This window comes from Dendrobates tinctorius, unplaced genomic scaffold, assembly GCF_039654945.1.
Source record: "Dendrobates tinctorius isolate UK_male_01 unplaced genomic scaffold, ASM3965494v1 ptg000232l, whole genome shotgun sequence".
Classification (NCBI taxonomy): Eukaryota; Metazoa; Chordata; class Amphibia; order Anura; family Dendrobatidae; genus Dendrobates; species Dendrobates tinctorius.
In genome coordinates this window covers 13,710,521-13,735,099 of record NW_027361899.1, presented here as the reverse complement: position 1 = coordinate 13,735,099, position 24,579 = coordinate 13,710,521, and the positions used below count along the sequence as shown (strand labels likewise).

The following is a 24,579-nucleotide window of genomic DNA, read 5'->3' as shown; positions in this document are numbered from 1 at the left end:
GATTTCAGAGGCATCTGTCAGAAGCAACTTGTTGATGGTTTCAATGGGGTCTCGCCCCTGACGTGATTGCCCGTGACAGCCAGAGATCTGCCGAAGACCCCGTTGCCTGTCGTTACAATCCTCCTGTGAACGCTCGCATTTAGCTGTCGTTCATAATAGCGCTGATGCATTGCTGCGTATAGCACAAGCAATCAGGCGGTCGCAGCTCCAAGTTTCCAAAGGGAACTATTAAATAGAGTAAAAAGTTTTTAAAAATATGAAGAAAAATAAAAAAGAGATAGAAGTTCAAAATACCCCACTTCTGCCTCATTAAAAAAAAGCAAATAAAAAAAAAACCCACATATTTGATATTGCTGCGTTTGTAAAAGTGTGATCTATCAAAACATAAAATAAATTAATCTGATCGGTAAACGGTGTAAGGAGGGAAAAAATGAAAACATCAGAATTATGTTATTTTGGGTACTGCAATCAAATGCAATAAGAGGAGATCAAAACACTGTATCAGTAAAAACATCAGCTTGGTGCGCAAAAAACAAGCCCTCACCCAGCCTCAGATCCCGAAAAATGAGAGCGGTACAGGTCTCAGAAAATGGCTACAAAAGCTTTTTTTTGTTACAAAATATCTGAATTTTTTTCACTACTTAAATATAAATAAAACCTACACACGTTTGGTATCTGCGTCCTCGCACTGACCGGGAGAATCATATTGTCAGGACAGTTTTACCATATAGTGAACAAGGGTAAAATATAAAACAAAAAACAATTATGGAATTGCACTTTTTTTTTGTTTTTTTTTGCAATTTTAGCAAAAAAAAATTTTCCACTTCCCAGTGCATCGCATGATAAAATGAATGATGTCATTCAAAAGTACAACAGGTCTCGCTAAAAACAAACCCCCTGATGGATGGATGGATTAAAAAAAAAAAAAAAAAGTTATGACTCTTGGAAGAAGGAAAGAAGAAAATGGAAAAAAAAATGGAAGATCGCGCTGCATAAAAAAAGGCTTTGCTTCAGCTTTTGGAAAAATGAGGGATGTGTCCCTTTAATTTGTGTTCTTGCACCGCGGCCTTTTGAAATGTGTTAGTAATAAGTAATGGACGGTGCTGGCTGCTGATGAGAGAGGATGATGTGATGAACCTGAATATTAAGTGTGTGCCGAGCATCTTGGAAGTCAGCACTTTGGCCTTTTTTGAAGTCCTCAGACTGTCGATACATTGAATTCTATAGATGCCGACTCAGCACCGACGCGCGCCTGTTTTACCGTAATAGCATTGTTTCAGCTCAGGAACTTGGATGATTGCTTGACAGACTTCACCCTTCGTGGTCATGGTCCTGAAAAGCCCTTGAAAATGACAGTTCCTCTGGGTAAAGATTGGGAAGGTGACTGAACCGGGAGCAAACATAGAACCAGGCGTTACTCCCCCACTAGGGGTGCTACACACAGCTTGAATTTTTCACTTCTATCAATGGCTTCTGAGCCCTATAGAAATGCATTATAAAAATGATTTGCAGGGAATTGGGCTTATCCCTGAACCACCAGGTCTAATAGCTGGTAAACCCTAAACTGAAGCACTCATCCCCCAAATATTAGATGTTACCCACTGTAATACTTAGGGGAACTCTACGTTAGAGAGTGGACCCTCTGGATCACGGATCCGGAGCCCCTGGGCCGAGCACACCAGGTGAAGACCGACCCCTATACAGGGATCGTTAGGGGCAGGGCCACAGAGGACGGAGGCGCGACAGCCGGAACCAAGAGGGACGGCTCCACGGACAAAAGGACTGGGAAGGTGACGGTGCGAATAACGAGCAAGGACCAGTGGCACAGGGGAGGAATACTACGGGAGAAAGGCACGTGGAAGACCAAGGCGGACTGGAGACAGAGGACGGCACAGGGGAAGGAAGGAAGACAGCGCCCAGGCAGACTGGGTGGAAGGGAGACACGAGACTGAAGATGACAGGGCGAAACAGGCAGAGAGAGGTGAACTACAGCAAAACTGTAGAGGCCAGAGGGTGCAGAGAATCTACACAATCATCAGGCGTCCTCCTGACAGCGAGGACGCCTGAAATACAGCACACCCCCGGAAGTGCGTCCCCTGGACCCGCCCCTCAGCGCCGCCCACCGCTGGAGAGAGGGCGTGGGAGGTGGCGTGCGCGAACCAGGAGGCGGGAGCCAGGAGCCGCCGTGAGGCCGAGTGGACGGCGGGCGCGTGACCGGACGGGAGCGCGCTGGAGAGGTAACGCTGCGGCGCGCGCCGCAGCAGCAGGGGCATCGGCGGGCATGCCCGCCGATGTGACAGTACCCCTCCCCTTACGTCCTCCCTTACTGAGATTGGCCAAAAACTTTTTCAGAATGAGAGGGGCGTTGATATTCTCCCGAGGCTCCCAGGACCTCTCCTCGGGGCCAAAACCCACCCAATCGATAAGAAAAAAAGTCTTACCCCGGACTCTTTTCATAGCCAAGATGTCCTTGACCTCGAAGACGTTGTCCGAGATCGCAGGTGAGGGAGGGACGATGGAAACTGGTTGGAACCGATTCAGGACTACGGGTTTCAAGAGCGAGACATGGAAGGCGTTGGGCACCCGGAGCGAAGCAGGCAACCTCAGTTTGTAAACCACTGCATTAATACGTCCAATCACTTCAAAAGGCCCAATGTACCGAGGACTCAGCTTGTAAGAGGGAACTCTCAGACGGATATGTCGAGTTGAAAGCCAGACCTTGTCACCCGGATGGTATGGGGGCACGTCCTTCCGTCTCTTGTCCGCATGTTTCTTGATTCGGACGTTGGCACTTTTGAGCGCGTCCCTGGTCTCTCTCCAAATCTGCGAGAATTCTTTAGCAAGAGAATCGGCTGCGGGTACTCCTGTAGAGGTGAAAAAAGGCAACGGAATACTTGGGTTCTGACCGGTTACCACAAAAAAAGGTGACTTAGTGGTAGATTCACTAGGATGATTATTGTGCGAGAATTCAGCCCAAGGTAAGAGCGCAACCCAGTCGTCCTGATGAGCGTTGGTGAAGTGACGTAGAAAGGTGGTTAACCCCTGATTAATTCGCTCCACTTGCCCGTTGGTCTGAGGATGATATGCGGAGGAGAAGTCAAGAGATGTACCCATAAGCCGGCAGAGTGCCCTCCAGAAGCGGGAGGTGAACTGGACCCCCCGATCCGACAGAATCCGCTGAGGAAGACCATGCAGCCTGAAGACCTGGTGGATGAAGATCTCAGCCAACTTCGGGGCGGACGGTAGTCCCGGTAAGGGAATAAAATGGGCCATTTTAGAAAAACGATCTGCCACGACTAAGATGGTGGTACATCCGGCTGAGCGGGGTAAGTCAGTCACGAAATCCATGGCAATCTGCTGCCAGGGAGCCTCAGGAACTGGCAACGGGTGAAGAAGACCGGCGGGCAAAGTCCTAGCCACCTTATTCTGGGCACAGATTGTGCAAGAGGCCACGTAGTCCATCACATCCTGGCGAAGCGTGGGCCACCAGTAATACCGGGACAGCAGTAAGAGAGTCTTCTTTGTCCCAACGTGTCCAGCAATTTTGGAGGAATGTCCCCAACCCAACACCTCTGTACGTCTGCTTGAAGGGACGAAGGTCTTACCGGGCGGAGGGATAGCAAAATTCACAGGAGCCACGGTGATCATCTTAGTCGGCTCGATAATATAGGATGGGACTTCATCCCTCTCTGAAGACTGCAACGACCTGGAAAGGGCATCGGCCTTGATGTTCCTATTACCCGGTCGGAAGCGAAGTTGGAAGTCAAAGCGGGAGAAATACAGGGCCCACCGGGCTTGCCGGGCATTGAGCCTTTGGGCAGACTGCAGATAAGCCAGGTTCTTGTGGTCCGTGAGGATGGTAAAGGGATGTACAGCCCCCTCGAGTAAATACCGCCATTCAGCCAAGGCCATCTTAATGGCCAGTAATTCTCGATCTCCAATGGAGTAGTTGCACTCCGCCGGTGAAAAGACTTTAGAAAAAAAACCGCAAGGGACCAGCCGTCCGGACGAAGCCTGCTGGGACAGGACCGCCCCCGCTCCAGTGGAGGAGGCATCCACTTCCAGGACAAAGGGCCTGCTGGTCACAGGCCGATGCAAAATGGGTGCTGACGAAAAGGAACGTTTCAGAGTTTGGAAGGCGTTTTCCGCTTCAGGGGACCAGGTATTGGGCTTCGTTCCCTTGCGGGTCAGGTCCGTGATGGGTTTGGTAACCGTAGAAAAGTGAGGCACAAACTGACGATAATAATTTGCGAACCCAAGAAACCGCTGGATGGCCTTAATCCCCACTGGGCGGGGCCACTTGAGTACCGCACTGAGTTTTTCGGGATCCATCCTTAGACCGGAGTCGGTGACGACATATCCCAAGAAGGGTAGAGACGACTGTTCAAAAAGGCATTTCTCGATCTTGGCGTAGAGTTGGTTCGCTCGAAGGCGGTGCAAGACCAAGCGTACACTCTTGCGATGAGAGGGCACATCGGGGGAGAAAACGAGAATGTCGTCCAGGTAGATGACTACACAGGAATAAAGTAGATCCCGGAATACCTCATTGATAAATTCTTGGAACACAGCGGGGGCATTGCAAAGGCCGAATGGCATGACTAGGTATTCATAATGCCCGTCACGGGTATTGAAGGCCGTCTTCCACTCGTCCCCAGCACGGATCCGGACCAAATTGTAAGCTCCCCGCAGGTCTAACTTCGTGAAGATCCGGGCTCCTCTCAGTCGGTCAAAAAGCTCCGGAATCAACGGAAGGGGGTAACGATTTTTGATGGTGATTTTGTTCAGACCCCGGTAATCAATGCAAGGCCGCAGTGATCCATCTTTCTTCCGGACGAAGAAAAAACCCGCGCCCGCGGGAGAGGAGGACTTTCGGATAAACCCCTTGGACAGATTTTCGTGGATATATTCCGTCATGGCAGAGGTCTCGGCTGGAGAGAGAGGGTATGTTCTACCTCTGGGAGGGACCGCTCCAGGAACCAGGTCGATGGGGCAGTCATAAGGCCGGTGAGGAGGCAGGGAATCTGCCTCTTTCTTGCAGAAAACATCAGCATAAGCGTGGTATGGCACAGGAAGACCAGGGAGGTCTGTAGACTTAAACTGAGGATGGGAACGAACCAGGGTACGTAAACAGTTTACATGGCAGGCGTGCCCCCAGCGCAGGATCTCTCCGGAGCGCCAGTCGACAACTGGCTCATGCCGCCTAAGCCAAGGTAGTCCCAAGAGAATGGCGTGGGATAATTGAGGCAGGACATAAAAGGCAATCTTCTCAGAATGAAGTGCGCCAATTTGCAGGTTTACTTCAGTGGTTACCGTGGTGATGAGCCCAGGAAGAGGTTTGCCATCAACGGAGGTGATTGCTCGAGGGTTACTTAGGACGACCACGGGAATCTGGAGTCTGTCAACCTCCTCCTGGTGGATGAAGTTGCCTGCCGCGCCCGAGTCCACATACGCCTCCACGGAGCTACGCCCCCGACCTGAAATAAGCAGAGCTGAAACAGTAAGTGGAAGAGAGGGGGTAGAATCACCTAGGGGGCCCTCTCCTACCTGGCCTAGGCAGATGCGTTTCCCGGTCTCTCAGGGCAAGTGCGTATGAAGTGATTGGCCCCTCCACAATAGAGACAGAGTCCCTTGGTCATCCTCTCCTTCCGCCGTAGTTCAGACAGCTTGATGCGATCTACTTGCATAGGCTCAGGGGTAGGGTTGCTAGGGGGAGCAACGGAGCGCGGAATGGGAGCTTGGTATAATCTAAAGGACCTCTTCTCCCTGGCTGACTCTCTGGCGCGTTCCTGAAAACGCAGGTCAATACGGGTAGCCAGGGAGATGAGATCTTCCAGGGTGGTGGGAAGATCACGCCCGGCCAACTCGTCTTTGATTTTACTAGAAAGGCCTCTCCAAAACGCACCAACCAGGGCTTCATTATTCCACCCCAGCTCTGAGGACAAGGTCCGGAAACGGATGGCGTATTGCCCTACCGTAAGGGACCCCTGGCTGAGGTTAAAAAGGGCCTCTGTAGAGGAAGCATGACGTCCAGGTTCATCAAAAACCTTACGGAATGTCTCCAAAAAACACTGAATGTTGGTCACCACCGGGTCATCCCTCTCCCATAAGGGGTTCACCCAAGCCAACGCCTCCCCCTCTAGATGGGAGATGATAAAGGCCACCTTAGCACGATCCGTGGGGTACTGTTGGGGTAACAGATCGAAGTGCAATCTGCACTGATTTAAAAATCCCCTACACAATTTTGGGTCCCCACAGTACCTGGGCGGTTTACCGAGACGGGGGGAGGACAAGGGACGGCGTCCCGGGCTTGGGAGGAAGCGGCCGCAGAGGACTGCAAAGAAAGCAGCTGATCATCCACGGACGCCATATACCCCAAAATGTGGGACTGAGCATCGCGCTGTTGTGCGAGCTCCTGCTGGAGACTGACCAAGAGGGGTGCGTGCGCTGGGTCTGCGGTTTGAAGAGCGGAGAGCCGGGAGTCCATGGACTTCATGAACGACATGATACGGGTCTGGTTCTCTCTAAGGAAAAGCAGTTCCTTTTGAGTGGCAGCCGCGGCACCGGCGGGGTCCATGGCCTGATGATACTGTAATACTTAGGGGAACTCTACGTTAGAGAGTGGACCCTCTGGATCACGGATCCGGAGCCCCTGGGCCGAGCACACCAGGTGAAGACCGACCCCTATACAGGGATCGTTAGGGGCAGGGCCACAGAGGACGGAGGCGCGACAGCCGGAACCAAGAGGGACGGCTCCACGGACAAAAGGACTGGGAAGGTGACGGTGCGAATAACGAGCAAGGACCAGTGGCACAGGGGAGGAATACTACGGGAGAAAGGCACGTGGAAGACCAAGGCGGACTGGAGACAGAGGACGGCACAGGGGAAGGAAGGAAGACAGCGCCCAGGCAGACTGGGTGGAAGGGAGACACGAGACTGAAGACGACAGGGCGAAACAGGCAGAGAGAGGTGAACTACAGCAAAACTGTAGAGGCCAGAGGGTGCAGAGAATCTACACAATCATCAGGCGTCCTCCTGACAGCGAGGACGCCTGAAATACAGCACACCCCCGGAAGTGCGTCCCCTGGACCCGCCCCTCAGCGCCGCCCACCGCTGGAGAGAGGGCGTGGGAGGTGGCGTGCGCGAACCAGGAGGCGGGAGCCAGGAGCCGCTGTGAGGCCGAGTGGACGGCGGGCGCGTGACCGGACGGGAGCGCGCTGGAGAGGTAACGCTGCGGCGCGCGCCGCAGCAGCAGGGGCATCGGCGGGCATGCCCGCCGATGTGACACCCACAAATTTATGATCTATCATATACTATCCCCAAAACCACACTAGGCTCCCGGGAACATTATCACTGACTCCTAAAATCCTTTATCTCTGTTCCTCACTGACCCACAAGGACTAATAAATATTAATCTTTAACGTTGCAAATCTACCCAGAAGATATCCTTTATTACTTATAACAGATTTACCACCAGTTTTAGGTGCTAACCTCTTTACCACTCTAGACCACCAGGGATATTACCAGGAATATTATGTCTCGCCCCTAAAATAATCTATCCTAATGGCCATATATCAGAGGTCTGACCCCCATAAACATAAATGATAAAAATTTATTTGCAGGGAATGTTGGAGCTTTTCAAGCTCATCACTGAACCACCAGGACTTATAGGTGTTAACTAATAATCTGCTTCAGACCTCCCCAAATAACAGATAATACCCATTCCGATCCCCAAGCATCACGTATTTGCCACCAAAGAAACCGAGATATCAAGTAATAACTCTTCAACCCCTCTAGACTACCAGGAATATTATCACTAACCCCTAGAATCATTTATCCCTATGGCAATGTTTTTAGAGTTCCAACCCTTGTAAACACATAAAAATGATTCGCAGAGAACCTTGCAGCTTTTGGGGCTCATCACTGAGCCATCAGGACTAATAGATATTCACCTATAATCTCCCAAGATATTAGGTATTACCCCATAAGCTAGCCCTGCAACACAGGGGACTTGGGTTCATATCCCACCAAGGTGTTTGCGTGGGTTTTCTCCATGTTCTCTGGTTCCTCCCACACTCCAAAAACATACTGATAGCGAATATAGATTGTGAGCCCCAATAGGGACAGTGATGATGATGTCTGAGAGGCTGTGGAAAATGATATCGCTATATATGTGAGTAATATAAATTAAACCTCTAGGCCACCAGGGATATTGTATGTTCTCCCAGTGTTTATGTTGGTTTCCTCCAGGTTTTTTGGTTTCCTCCCACACTCCAAAGACACCCTGACATCGCTATATAAGCCAGTAATATAAATAAACCTCTAGACCACCAGGGATTTTAACATTTACCCCCAAATCATTTCTCCTTATGCAGAAGAATTCAGATCTTTTGGTGTTCATCGCTGAATTACCAGGACTAATATCCGTTCTGCTCCAGACTTTCCTAGTTAATAGATATTACCCATCCCTGTCACCAAGAATGATATATTTGCCACCAGACCAATAGAGACATTAGATACTAACCCCTTAACCATCAGGTATATTATCACTGATGCCTAAAATCAGATCCCTATAGATATATATGATAAAATCAGATAGTTACAGAGATGTTATCAAACTGATTTGCTGATAACGTTGGTTCTTTTTGGGTGCATTACTGACCCACCAGGGCTAATAGGTGTCAACCTGTTCAATATCTGTCCTGATATTAGATCTTCCTCCAGCATCACAGACTTGTCACCACCAGTATTCCAGGAAGATTAGGTAATAATTGCCCCTAAATCACCCTAGACCACCCGGGATATTACCAGGATTACCTTCAATGTCACCTAAACTAACCCATGTGAAAATGTGTGATGGGGGAAATTGCTTTGTGATCTATTTTCCTCTTCTCCAGACTCTTCCGGAGGTTTGCTCTGAGCAAGATGAACTGGACTTTCTTATGGAGGCGCTGATTATCAGGTGAGGAGCATCAGAAATGTGATAAAGTGAAGATATTATGAGACAGGGCAACTTTAAATGATGACAAATATATAGCAGAGAGGTATCCTTTTAAAGGCATCTTATAGAAGTCCCCTTTAAGACATTTTTAAAGGGCAGCTCCATTTAGCGCAGTTGCATGGCTGGGGGTGTAATATATGTTGCTCCCATGGTGTTTCAGTGTAGATACTTTCATCACTTGCTGCTGCACAGTAGAAAGGAGGAAGGAAAGTGACCATTGTTCTGAGGACGGGGTTCTGTTTTCCTCCGCAGTAAATTCAACCACCAGAACATCGTGCGATGCATCGGAGTAAGCTTACAGGCCTTGCCCCGCTTTATTCTGCTGGAACTTATGGCTGGGGGAGACCTGAAGTCGTTTCTCAGACAGACGCGACCAAGACTGGTGAGAACAGCATGACTATGGAATGGTACATTTAAGACAAATGTATGCCTTTAAGATATATATCCTATTGATATGTCAGGTGGGAATATCTGTACCTAAATGTAGAGACAAGGAAGCAACGCTATCTGTACCTAAATGTAGAAACTAGAAGGCAGAACTATCTGTACCTAAATGTAGAGACTAGGAGGCAGCACTAACTGTATCCAAATGTAGAGACTAGGAGGCAGCACTATCTGTATCTAAATGTAGAGACTAGGAGGCAGAACTATCTGTACCTAAATGTAGAGACTAGGAGGCAGAACTATCTGTACCTAAATGTAGAGACTAGGAGGCAGCACTAACTGTATCCAAATGTAGAGACTAGGAGGCAGCACTATCTGTATCTAAATGTAGAGACTAGGAGGCAGAACTATCTGTATCCAAATGTAGATATTAGGAGGCAGCACTATCTGTGCCTAAATGTAGAGACTAGGAGGCAGAACTATCTGTACCTAAATGTAGAGACTAGGAGGCAGAACTAGCTGTACCTAAATTAGGAGTCTAGAAGGCAGAACTAGCTGTACCTAAATGTAGAGACTAGGAGGCAGCACTAACTGTATCCAAATGTAGAGACTAGGAGGCAGAACTATCTGTACCTAAATGTAGAGACTAGGAGGCAGCACTATCTGTATCCAAATGTAGATATTAGGAGGCAGCACTATCTGTATCCAAATGTAGATATTAGGAGGCAGCACTATCTGTATCCAAATGTAAAGACTAGGAGGCAGCACTAACTGTATCCAAATGTAGAGACAAGGAGGCAGCACTATCTGTATCTAAATGTAGAGACTAGGAGGCAGAACTATCTGTACCTAAATGTAGAGACTAGGAGGCAGAACTATCTGTACCTAAATGTAGAGACTAGGAGGCAGCACTAACTGTATCCAAATGTAGAAACTAGGAGGCAGCACTATCTGTATCTAAATGTAGAGACTAGGAGGCAGCACTAACTGTATCCAAATGTAGGGACTAGGAGGCAGCACTATCTGTATCTAAATGTAGAGACTAGGAGGCAGAACTATCTGTATCTAAATGTAGAGACTAGGAGGCAGAACTATCTGTATCCAAATGTAGATATTAGGAGGCAGCACTATCTGTAACTAAATGTAGAGACTAGGAGGCAGCACTATCTGTGCCTAAATGTAGAGACTAGGAGGCAGAACTATCTGTACCTAAATGTAGAGACTAGGAGGCAGAACTAGCTGTACCTAAATTAGGAGTCTAGAAGGCAGAACTATCTGTATCTAAATGTAGAGACTAGGAGGCAGAACTACCTGTATCCAAATGTAGATATTAGGAGGCAGCACTATCTGTATCCAAATGTAGAGACTAGGAGGCAGCGCTATCTGTATCTAAATGTAGAGACTAGGAGGCAGCACTATCTGTATCCAAATGTAGAGACTAGGAGGCAGAACTATCTGTATCTAAATGTAGAGACTAGGAGGCAGCACTATCTTTGCCTAAATGTAGAGACTAGAAGGCAGAACTATCTGTATCCAAATGTAGATAATAGGAGGCAGCACTATCTGTTTCCAAATGTAGAGACTAGGAGGCAGCACTATCTGTATCTAAATGTAGAGACTAGGAGGCAGCACTATCTTTGCCTAAATGTAGAGACTAGAAGGCAGAACTAGCTGTACCTAAATTAGGAGTCTAGAAGGCAGAACTATCTGTGCCAGCATTATTTACACGGAGAAGGCCAGTACTATATTTACATGTATATTTTACATGGGGAAACAAGGGAGGCAGCACTGTCTGTGCCTACGTGATTTACAGCATTATCAGAGCGTAAATGATGTACACGGATGCAGTACTATCTGTACTCGTAGTCCTGGGCAAAAAGTTTAGGCAGGTGTAGAAAAAATGCTGCAAAGAAGGGAGAAGCTTTCATAAACAAAAGTATTAATAGTTTATTTTATCAATTACCAAAATGCAAAATGAATGAATAAAAAGAGAAATGCAAATAACATCAGCATCTGGTGACTGCTTGTTGCCTCAATCATCAGTATCTGGTGATCGCCTGTTGCCTCCATCCTTAGAATCTGGTAACCGCTCGTCACCTCCATCATCAGTATCTGGTGACCGCCCGTCACCTCCATCATCATCAGTATCTATTGACCAATGATCACTCATCGCCTCCATTGCCTTCATCATCAGTATCTGGTAACTGCTTGTTGTCGCCGCTGTTACTTCTATATCATAAAGAGCCCTTTAAAACTTGTGCAGTTTGGACCTAGCAAAGGTTACTCCCTCTCTGTGCCTACATTATTTATAGGGAGAGACAGGGAGGTAGTATTATATGTGCCAACGGGAAGAGATAGGAAAGCAGCACTAGCTATGCCAACATAATTTATAGGATAATATAGAGGGCGGTAATGTCTGCATCTACTTTATTTACAACTAGCTGAAGAGCCCGGCGCTGCCCGGGCATAGTAACTAACAGTGGTTAATTACAGCAAATTATAATTATCCTCCATCCCATAGTCCCGTGCCCATATACCCATCACACATCCTCCATCCCATAGTCCCGTACCCATATACCCATCATACATATCCACGATCCCATAGTCCCGTGCCCATATACCCATCATACATATCCTCCATCCCATAGTCCCGTGCCCATATACCCATCATACATATCCGCCATCCCATAGTCCCGTGCCCATATACCCATCATACATATCCTCCATCCCATAGTCCCGTGCCCATATACCCATCATACATATCCTCCATCCCATAGTCCCGTGCCCATATACCCATCATACATATCCGCCATCCCATAGTCCCGTGCCCATATACCCATCATACATATCCTCCATCCCATAGTCCAGTGCCCATATACCCATCACACATCCTCCATCCCATAGTCCCGTGCCCATATACCCATCATACATATCCACCATCCCATAGTCCAGTGCCCATATACCCATCACACATCCTCCATCCCATAGTCCCGTGCCCATATACCCGTCATACATATCCGCCATCCCATAGTCCCGTGCCCATATACCCATCATACATATCCACCATCTTATAGTCCCGTGCCCATATACCCATCATACATCCTCCATCCCATAGTCCCGTGCCCATATACCCATCATACATATCCGCCATCCCATAGTCCCGTGCCCATATACCCATCATACATATCCTCCATCTTATAGTCCCGTGCCCATATACCATCATACATATCCGCCATCCCATAGTCCAGTGCCCATATACCCATCATACATATCCGCCATCCCATAGTCCAGTGCCCATATACCCATCACACATCCTCCATCCCATAGTCCCGTGCCCATATACCCATCATACATATCCGCCATCCCATAGGCCCATGCCCATATACCCATCATACATATCCGCCATCCCATAGTCCAGTGCCCATATACCCATCACAGATCCTCCATCCCATAGTCCCGTGCCCATATACCCATCACACATCCTCCATCCCATAGTCTCGTGCCCATATACCCATCATACATATCCTTCATCTCATAGTCCCCTGCCCATATACACGTCATACATATCCTCCATCCCATAGTCCCGTGCCCATATACCCATCATACATATCCGCCATCCCATAGTCCAGTGCCCATATACCCATCACACATCCTCCATCCCATAGTCCCGTGCCCATATACCCATCATACATATCCACCATCTTATAGTCCTGTGCCCATATACCCATCATACATATCCGCCATCCCATAGTCCAGTGCCCATATACCCATCATACATATCCGCCATCCCATAGTCCCGTGCCCATATACCCATCATACATATCCACCATCTTATAGTCCCGTGCCCATATACCCATCATACATATCCGCCATCCCATAGTCCAGTGCCCATATACCCATCATACATATCCTCCATCCCATAGTCCAGTGCCCATATACCCATCATACATATCCTCCATCCCATAGTCCCGTGCCCATATACCCATCACACATCCTCCATCCCATAGTCCCATGCCCATATACTCATCATACATATCCGCCATCCCATAGTCCCGTGCCCATATACCCATCATACATATCCTCCATCCCATAGTCCAGTGCCCATATACCCATCACACATCCTCCATCCCATAGTCTCGTGCCCATATACCCATCATACATATCCTTCATCTCATAGTCCCCTGCCCATATACACGTCATACATATCCTCCATCCCATAGTCCCGTGCCCATATACCCATCATACATATCCGCCATCCCATAGTCCAGTGCCCATATACCCATCACACATCCTCCATCCCATAGTCCCGTGCCCATATACCCATCATACATATCCACCATCTTATAGTCCTGTGCCCATATACCCATCATACATATCCGCCATCCCATAGTCCAGTGCCCATATACCCATCATACATATCCGCCATCCCATAGTCCCGTGCCCATATACCCATCATACATATCCACCATCTTATAGTCCCGTGCCCATATACCCATCATACATATCCGCCATCCCATAGTCCAGTGCCCATATACCCATCATACATATCCTCCATCCCATAGTCCAGTGCCCATATACCCATCATACATATCCTCCATCCCATAGTCCCGTGCCCATATACCCATCACACATCCTCCATCCCATAGTCCCATGCCCATATACTCATCATACATATCCGCCATCCCATAGTCCCGTGCCCATATACCCATCATACATATCCGCCATCCCATAGTCCCGTGCCCATATACCCATCACACATCCTCCATCCCATAGTCCCGTGCCCATATACCCATCATACATATCCTCCATCCCATAGTCCAGTGCCCATATACCCATCACAAATCCTCCATCCCATAGTCAACCATTATGACATCATAATGAGCGGCGGGGCTTGCAACCTATGATGACATCAGCATCGCCATGGCAACCATTGTGACATCATAATTAGGGGCGGGGCTTGATACACACACTTTTTCCCCATTATGTAGATAGGGGCAAAATTGTTTGGTGAATTGAAATGCGCGGGGTTAAAATTTCACCTCACAACATAGCCTAGGACACTCTCGGGGTCCAGACGTGTGACTGTGCCAAATTTTGTGGCTGCAGCTGCGACGGTGCGGATGCCAATCCCGGACATACACACATACACACACTTGAGCTTTATATATTAGATAAGACACAAAGAAAAATAAAAAGGTAATATCTTTGTTATCTCTGTCTCAACTATTTTCAAGAAGAAACAATGAGGCAGTGCTATATATGTCTACATCATTTACAAGGAGAGACAATGAGGAAGTGCTATATATGTCTACATCAAATATTGGAGAAAGAGAAACCAATCACAAACTAAAATGTTTCTATACTAATGCACAAAGCATGGGCAACAAACAAGGAGAATTGGAACTACTAACACAGGAAAAGAAATATGATGTAATTGGAATCACTGAAACTTGGTGGGACAATACACATGATTGGAATACAAGACTAGAAGGATACAACTTATTTGCAAGAAACAGACTTGATAAACGAGGAGGGGGTGTCGCATTGTATGTTCGAAACGCGTATATCTGCACAGAGATTGAAGCTTCAGAGACTGGGAGTTCTGTGGAAACTGTTTGGGTAAGAATACAAGGACAGAACAATGGAAAGGACACCATTGTAGGCATTTACTACAGGCCGCCTGTGCAAGCCGAAGATATAGATGAACTCTTTATGCATCAGATGGCCAAGTTCTCCAAAAAATATGACATAGTTGTCATGGGAGATTTCAACTATCCAGACATTTGTTGGGAATCTCTCTCAGGCAAAACTAACAGGTCAAGGAAATTCTTATCCTCTCTTGCTGACAACTTTATCTTCCAAAAGGTAAGGGAGAAAACAAGGGGAACTGCTACCTTGGATCTAATCCTTATAAACAGGGATGAAATGATTGAGGAGGTAAAAGTGGCTGGGACCCTAGGAGGTAGCGACCATGCTATTTTAGAATTTTGGATAACTAGAGGCGGAAGACCTGTGAAGACTCAGACGTCAAGGTTAGATTTCAGAAAGGCAGATTTTAAGGGATTGAGAAAGAGAATTGGAGGGATCCAATGGCTGGATATCCTTAAAGACAAAAATGTCCAGGAAGGATGGGAAATCTTGAAAAATGAAATTCTCAAAGCACAGTTGTTAACAATTCCAAAAAGAGGGAAGAATGTGAAGCATTTAAGGAAACCAGGATGGATGAACACAGAACTTAAGCACATGCTAAAAAGGAAGAAAAAAATGTTTATAAAATGGAAAGAGGGAGGCATATCTAAAGAAGAATATAATGCTGTCTGCAGAACCTGCAGGGCACAAATCAGATTAGCTAAAGCTGAAAATGAACTGAGGCTTGCAAGAGATGTCAAAAGCAATAATAAAGGATTTTGGGGATATGTCAAAAGTAAAAGAAAAGTCAAAGATGCTATAGGATTTTTACAGGATGAAAATGATGAAATGGTAAGACAGGATGTTGAGAAGGCTGAACTTTTAAATTCCTATTTTGCATCTGTTTTCTCTCAGAAAGGAAATGCAACATCAACTGTTATTCACTGTCCTATTAAGGGAATAGAAGAATCCAGGATATCTATAAACAGAAAGATAGTGAGGAAACACTTAGCTAACCTAAATGAATTCAAGTCTCCAGGTCCAGATGAATTACACCCCAGAGTACTGAAGGAGATAGCAGAAGAAATTTTTGAACCCCTCTCCATAATCTTTGAAAATTCTTGGAGAACAGGAGAAGTGCCAGAAGACTGGAGAAGAGCAAATGTTGTTCCTATCTTCAAAAAGGGGAAGAAGGTGGACCCAGGCAACTATAGGCCGGTGAGTCTGACTTCTATACCAGGAAAGATCTTTGAACAAATTATTAAACAACATGTATGTCAATACCTGGATAAGAATGAAGTGATTAAACAGAGTCAGCATGGGTTTCTAACTAATAAGTCATGTCAGACTAACTTAATTTCCTTCTATGACGGTATCACTGATTGGGTGGATCAAGGAAATGCTGTAGATATAGTATATCTTGACTTCAGCAAAGCATTTGACAAAGTCTCTCATACAATCCTTATTGAAAAAATGACTAAGTATGGAATGGACAAGGCAACTGTTAGGTGGATTCATAACTGGCTTAGTGATCGGACCCAAAGAGTGGTCGTAAATGGCTGCACATCCAGTTGGAAGAATGTCTCAAGTGGGGTACCACAGGGCTCTGTCCTGGGCCCTGTATTGTTCAACATCTTTATCAACGATTTAGATGAAGGAATTGAGGGTAAACTGATTAAATTTGCTGATGACACAAAGCTAGGAGGGATAGCTAATACTAGAGAAGAGAGAGAGAGGATTCAAAAAGATTTAAATAAACTGGAGAAGTGGGCAGCAACTAACAGAATGGTTTTTAACAGGGAGAAATGCAAAGTACTACATCTGGGCAATAAAAATGAAAAAAGCATATACAGAATGGGAGGAATAGGGCTAAGTGACAGCACATGTGAAAAAGACTTGGGTATACTAATAGATCACAGACTGAATATGAGTCAACAGTGTGATGCAGCAGCAAAAAAGGCAAATGCAATTCTAGGATGTATTAACAGAAGCATACAGTCTAGATCACGTGAAGTCATTATTTCCCTCTACTCCTCTTTGGTCAGACCTCATCTGGAATATTGTGTCCAGTTTTGGGCACCACATTTTAAAAAAGACATCAACAAACTGGAGCAAGTTCAGAAAAGAGCGACCAGAATGGTGACCGGTCTGCAAACCCTGTCTTATGAGGAAAGGTTGCAGGATTTGGGAATGTTTAGTTTGCAAAAGAGAAGACTGAAAGGAGACTTAATAGCTGTCTACAAATATCTAAAGGGCTGTCACATTGTAGAAGGATCAACTTTATTCTCATTTGCACAAGGAAAGACTAGAAGCAATGTGATGAAACTGAATGGGAGGAGACACAGATTAGATATTAGAAAAAACTTTTTGACAGTTAGAGTGATCAATGAGTGGAACAGGCTGCCACGAGAAGTGGTGAGTTCTCCTTCAATGGAAGTCTTCAAACAGAGGCTGGACAGACATCTGACTGGGATGATTTAGCGAATCCTGCTTTGAGCAGGGGGTTGGACCAGATGGCCCAGGAGGTCCCTTCCAACTCTACGATTCTATTCTATTCTATTCTATTCTATTCTATTTACAAGGAGGGACAAGGAGGCAGTACTATCTATGCCTACATCATTTACAAGGAGAGACAAGGAGGCAGTACTATCTATGCCTACATCATTTACAAGGAGCGACAAGGAGGCAGTACTATCTATGCCTACATCATTTACAAGGAGCGACAAGGAGGCAGTACTATCTATGCCTACATCTTTTACAAGGAGCGACAAGGAGGCAGTACTATCTATGCCTACATCATTTACAAGGAGAGACAAGGAGGCAGTACTATCTATGCCTACATCATTTACAAGGAGCGACAAGGAGGCAGTACTATCTATGCCTACATCTTTTACAAGGAGCGACAAGGAGGCAGTACTATCTATGCCTACATCATTTACAAGGAGAGACAAGGAGGCAGTACTATCTATGCCTACATCATTTACAAGGAGCGACAAGGAGGCAGTACTATCTATGCCTACATCTTTTACAAGGAGAGACAAGGAGGCAGTACTATCTATGCCTACATCATATAAAAGGAGAGGAGACAGTACTATCTGTCCTATGTTTTCATAAAGATGCAAGGTACCAATACAGTTGGTAAATAGAGAGAGAGAATTGTTACATAGAGAACTGGAGCACATGAGCATACAGCCATATCCTTGGCTCCTTACACACGATTCTGCAGTCTGATCATTGGCAGCTGTCTGACTTAGGATGACCTGGAAGAAACTTGTTTTTTGATGTTACAAAAAACATATATTATATATATATATATATATATATATATATATATATATATACAGTATATATCTCTATCTCTGCCTGCTGCATGGCTTGTCCTGTAATCTTTGTCAGACTGTCAGACTAGCATTGTCGGAGGGAATTACTCTCATAAATAGTCTTCAGCAGAAGCAGCCTCCATTGTTTTCACCTTTCAAGCACATTAGTGCAGCGGCCTCAGTGAAAAAGAAGAATGTTCTGCAGTCAGAACATCACATTCTATCCTGTTTATCTCACAGAAATCATAAATCACCCGTCCCATCTTCTGTGTTTCCAAAACTCATCTCCATCTGATAAGATACTAATAGGAAAGTAACTAATGGACAATCCCTCCAATATCAGCGCAAGAACCAGATCTCACAATCTACCGAATGTAGACACATGGTGGAAAAGAAAGCCGGAAGATTGTTACCACCAAGTGTATCATCTGTCATCAACACATCAGGGCAGTTTTAATTACTGTATTATAGTAGTTATATTCTTGTACATAGGGAGCAGTATTATAGTAGTTATATTCTTGTATATAGGGGCAGTATTATAGTAGTTATATTCTTGTACATAGGGGCAGTATTATAGTAGTTATATTCTTGTACATAGGAGCAGTATTATAGTAGTTATATTCTTGTACATAGGAGGCAGTATTATAGTAGTTATATTCTTGTACATAGGGGGCAGTATTATAGTAGTTATATTCTTGTACATAGGGGGCAGTATTATAGTAGTTATATTTTTGTACATAGGAGCAGTATTATAGTAGTTATATTCTTGCACATAGAGGGCAGTATTATAGTAGTTATATTCTTGTACATAGGGGGCAGTATTATAGTAGTTATATTCTTGTACATAGGAGCAGTATTATAGTAGTTATATTCTTGTACATAGAGGGCAGTATTATAGCAGTTATATTCTTGTACATAGGAGGCAGTATTATAGCAGTTGTATTCTTGTACATAGGAGCAGTATTATAGTAGTTATATTCTTGTGTATAGGGGCAGTATGATAGTTATATTCTTGTGTATAGGGGCAGTATTATAGTAGTTATATTCTTGTACATAGGGGCAGTATTATGGTAGTTATGTTCTTGTACATAGGGGCAGCATTATAGCAGTTATATTCTTGTACATAGGAGCAGTATTATAGCAGTTATATTCTTGTACATAGGAGCAGTATTATAGTAGTTATATTCTTGTACATAGGAGCAGTATTATAGTAGTTATATTTTTGTACATAGGGGCAGTATTATAGTAGTTATATTCTTGTACATAGGGGCAGTATTACAGTAGTTATATTCTTGTACATAGGGGGCTGTATTATAGTAGTTATATTCTTGTACATAGGGGCAGTATTATAGTAGTTATATTCTTGTACATAGGGGGCAGTATTATAGTAGTTATATTCTTGTACATAGGGGCAGTATTATAGTAGTTATATTCTTGTACATAGGGGCAGTATTATCGTAGTTATATTCTTGTACATAGGAGCAGTATTATAGTAGTTATATTCTTGAACATAGGGGCAGTATTATAGTAGTTATATTCTTGTGTATAGGGGCAGTATTATAGTAGTTATATTCTTGTACATAGAGGCAGTATTATAGTAGTTATATTCTTGTACATAGGAGCAGTATTATAGTAGTTATATTCTTGTACATAGGAGCAGTATTATAGTAGTTATATTCTTGTACATAGGGGCAGTATTATCGTAGTTATATTCTTGTACAGAGGAGCAGTATTATAGTAGTTATATTCTTGTACATAGGAGCAGTATTATAGTAGTTATATTCTTGTACATAGGAGCAGTATTATAGTAGTTATATTCTTGTACATAGGAGCAGTATTATAGTAGTTATATTCTTGTACATAGGGGCAGTATTATAGTAGTTATATTCTTGTACATAGGAGCAGTATTATAGTAGTTATATTCTTGTACATAGGAGCAGTATTATCGTAGTTATATTCTTGTACATAGGAGCAGTATTATCGTAGTTATATTCTTGTACATAGGGGCAGTATTATAGTAGTTATATTCTTGTACATAGGAGCAGTATTATAGTAGTTATATTCTTGTACATAGGAGCAGTATTATCGTAGTTATATTCTTGTACAGAGGAGCAGTATTATAGTAGTTATATTCTTGTACATAGGAGCAGTATTATAGTAGTTATATTCTTGTACATAGGGGCAGTATTATAGTAGTTATATTCTTGTACATAGGAGCAGTATTATAGTAGTTATATTCTTGTACATAGGAGCAGTATTATCGTAGTTATATTCTTGTACAGAGGAGCAGTATTATAGTAGTTATATTCTTGTACATAGGGGCAGTATTATCGTAGTTATATTCTTGTACATAGGAGCAGTATTATCGTAGTTATATTCTTGTACATAGGAGCAGTATTATAGTAGTTATATTCTTGTACATAGGGGCAGTATTATAGTAGTTATATTCTTGTACATAGGAGCAGTATTATAGTAGTTATATTCTTGTACATAGGAGCAGTATTATCGTAGTTATATTCTTGTACAGAGGAGCAGTATTATAGTAGTTATATTCTTGTACATAGGGGCAGTATTATCGTAGTTATATTCTTGTACATAGGAGCAGTATTATAGTAGTTATATTCTTGTACATAGGAGCAGTATTATAGTAGTTATATTCTTGTACATAGGGGCAGTATTATCGTAGTTATATTCTTGTACAGAGGAGCAGTATTATAGTAGTTATATTCTTGTACATAGGGGCAATTTTTATTGTAAAAACCAAACAAATACAAATAACATTCCTCCAATAATGCAAAACTGAATTCACTAGGATTGTACATACATTCATTACATATCCAGTTTATACATATCAAATTAACTTAGAGTCCATACTCCTAGTTTGAGGAGGGAAAAAAAAAAAAAAAAAAACACACTTTGCAAACAGAGCTCATCATGTTCCTACCCAGTGACTCATCCTTCTCTATCTTAACATTTCCTAATTTCTCCTAATGATTTTCCCTATCTGAGTTTGGACATTATCTGGTTCACAGCGTCACAGATCTGAGTCGGAGTTATTCTGTTCACCACCGGTCTCCATCTCAGACTCCACCCGAGTGCCCTCAGGTAAGGGCTTCCGCTTTGGCGGAGGACAGTCCTCTACGTCCCTATCACACTCTGCGTCAATTCTCTTAAGGTCATCTTCAAAATCGCCGTCAGACTCAGACAGAACATCAGACCTGTTAGATACGACCATTACACCTGCAGAACTCTGGAATTTCTTCCCGGCTCCTTGGCCAGTGTCATACTCCTCAGGTTTACGGGAGGCCTTGTCCTTTTTCTTCCTTTTCTGATTATTACTATACTCTTCAGACACAGATGGTAGCACTGAAGTAATGCCTTCCTGTGACCGCTGCCCCTGAGGTACAACCTCCATACTCCCCTGTTCTCTCTCTGAACCCTGCTGCTCTGGTGTTAGCTGAGTAGACCCCTGGTGGACCTCTGGTCTGGTCAGTATTTCCCCTGACAGTAAAGCTGCCTCCTCCAGAATCTCTGCCCCTGCCACCAAGTCCTCGTCAGGAAAGTCCTTACAGATGTTGTGCCAGGCGTCTGGACAGTCCCTGTGAGGGTGACCGATCTTCCCACAGAGGTTGCACCTGATGTTCTGGCAGTCTGCAGCTAGATGGCCGACCTCCCCACACAGGCTGCAGTTCACCACAGTACAGGTATTTGCCAGGTGACCTGCCTTGCCACATTTAAAGCACTTACGAGGCTGCCCAGGATAGAAACACACACCCCTCTCCCTCCCAATAAAGAAGGAGTTGGGTAAATGGGCAGTGATGTTATTGCATTGGCGCAGTTTCACCAAAACCCGCCACCCTCCCGTCCAGATACCATCACTGTCTCTGCTTTTGGTGAGGTCAGAGACCAGGTCACAATGCCTCCGGATCCACACCTCAATGTCCTGCGGGGGAACAGACTCATTCCAGAAGATGACACTAACAGTAACGGTATCTGGCTTAGAGATAGGAATAAAGCTGAACTTACTCCATCCCTCCGTGTCTCTAAACTTGGGGAAACTAGACCAGAATCTGTCCAGGTCAGACATGAGCTTAAAGCTGACATCATAGCCCTGCCTGTCTGGAAGATTAATCACTGCCAGGATGCTGACTGGCACAAACCCCATCTGGTGGCACAAGAGCTCCCTGATGACAAACCTCCTGTCTGGCAGGTCCTCCTTGGCACCTCTGTGCCGGAAACGCACAACGTTTCTCCGTTTAAACGGCCGGCCTGTATAATTGGTACCAGAGGTAAAGGACGGAGCACCACGACTCCAGGCATTACTGGGGGGACCGTGCGGGGTCACATTGGGTTGACTGACGGGGTGAAGATCTGCAGCAGGAGGGGCAGCCACACCTTGTGTGCTCGAAATTAAAGGGGGAAAATCACAGACATTATTATGCACATTGTTATCATCAGCATCAATGTCATTATCAGACTGTGCAGCGTCCACCAAAGATACTGTGCTCCCCCAAGCCCCCGACCCCCCAGATACAGTGCGGTTATCCCCAGCATCAGAGCCCTGCTGGGCACCATCAGTAATGACCGGCACATGTCCACCGCCCAACTGTTGTGCTTGGCATTCTGAGACTTGTAGTCCCTCTGCTGGAAAGTGCAGTCCATGCTGCTGCTTGGAATCTGCTGCAGGCTGCTGTGCTGGGCATTCTGAGACTTGTGGTACACCTGCTGGAATCTGCATAACATGCTGCTGCTTGGGATCTGCCGCAGGCTGCTGCGACTGCAGTGTCTGACCCTTTTGGAAGCAAAAGCTTGCAGGCTGCAGCACTGGCCGCACCGGCTTCTGGGGCCCACCTGGAACAATGTCTGAGCTGGAACCTGCAGAGTCCTGCTTGTGTGACATAAACAGTTCCTGGTTCCTATAAGTCTCTGCCAGGGGCCCCATCCTCTCTAGGACACAGTCCATGTCCTTCACCACTTTTGCCAGCTGTATACCAAGCATGTTCAGAGTCTGATCACAAAAGGTGTGATCCCCACCAGGATTAGCAGCCTTTACATTATAGCCCATTTCTATCTGTTTCTGCAGCAAGTCTTTGTGCTGCTGTAACTCACCGAGCCTCTTGACCAGTCCTGGGATCTCCTCTGCGACCTGAAGCTCAGGTGCACATGGCGTCTCCTCCTGGGATCCTGCTTTCAGCAATGTCCCTGGATGCTTGAAACCAGACGTCTCCTTAACTTTCACCACCGCTGGTTTCGTGGCTCCAGGCTCCACAGCACTTTTACTGCTGCCACCTGACTGCGACCTTGTGCGCCCAGAGCTCGCCATGCTGGCCACCACATGCTTCTGCTGCAGGTTCTCCTGGAGCGTCTGTCTCTCCAGTGAGGTTCTCCTCTGTCTGCTGGGAGTCAGCTGCACACCTGAAGATGGTGATGGCACCTCCTGAGCTGCAGGCTGCTTTCCTCCATTCAGCTTCTCACCAGTAGATTTCTTTTGGATTTCTCCTAGTTGTCCTTCACTCTGCTTGCCTTGGCTGGCCGACTGCTTAACTGGAACTTTCTTACCCACAGCCATGGCTTTTCCTTGTTCCGTTACTTTACGTACTTTAACTAGGAGGATAGCGTGCACTCAAGTCCAATGGCGAGGTGCAGGTGTAACGGACCAGTAGGTCCTATTACTAATAATAGTCAAATTCACCGCACACTCAGAGGGATTTATGCAAATAAGTGCTTATTTTATTATATACAAAACATGTGGGAGCCAAACAAGAATATATAGCACGAAGTAGAAGCGATATAATAACACGACGTTTCGGCTCAGTCCGAGCCTTTATCACTTTTATCGCTGAATTGAAAGTCGGATCTTTGAATAAAGAGGAATAGAACTCCCAAGAGAATAGCCCAAGAAAGATGGCTGTTGATAGGGTCCTATCAACAGCCATCTTTCTTGGGCTATTCTCTTGGGAGTTCTATTCCTCTTTATTCAAAGATCCGACTTTCAATTCAGCGATAAAAGTGATAAAGGCTCGGACTGAGCCGAAACGTCGTGTTATTATATCGCTTCTACTTCGTGCTATATATTCTTGTTTGGCTCCCACATGTTTTGTATATAATAAAATAAGCACTTATTTGCATAAATCCCTCTGAGTGTGCGGTGAATTTGACTTTACGTACTTTCACAGCTTCATCTTTCTTGCTGCTGCTGCTGCTACTTCCATTCTGAGCTTTCTTTCCCTCAGAAACAACTTTGGGACT

The 24,579-nt window shown here is 45.3% G+C and overlaps 1 protein-coding gene across 1 annotated transcript in view; it reads left to right on the top strand.

Annotated features, from left to right (window-relative positions):
* Window positions 1–24,579, top strand: part of ALK (ALK receptor tyrosine kinase) — a 969,161-nt gene that overhangs the window by 910,449 nt on the left and 34,133 nt on the right. The window contains exons 22-23 of the mRNA XM_073556354.1: window positions 8,895–8,959; window positions 9,251–9,380. Of these exons, the coding sequence (XP_073412455.1) occupies window positions 8,895–8,959; window positions 9,251–9,380 (195 nt within the window). The remainder of the gene's footprint in view (window positions 1–8,894; window positions 8,960–9,250; window positions 9,381–24,579) is intronic.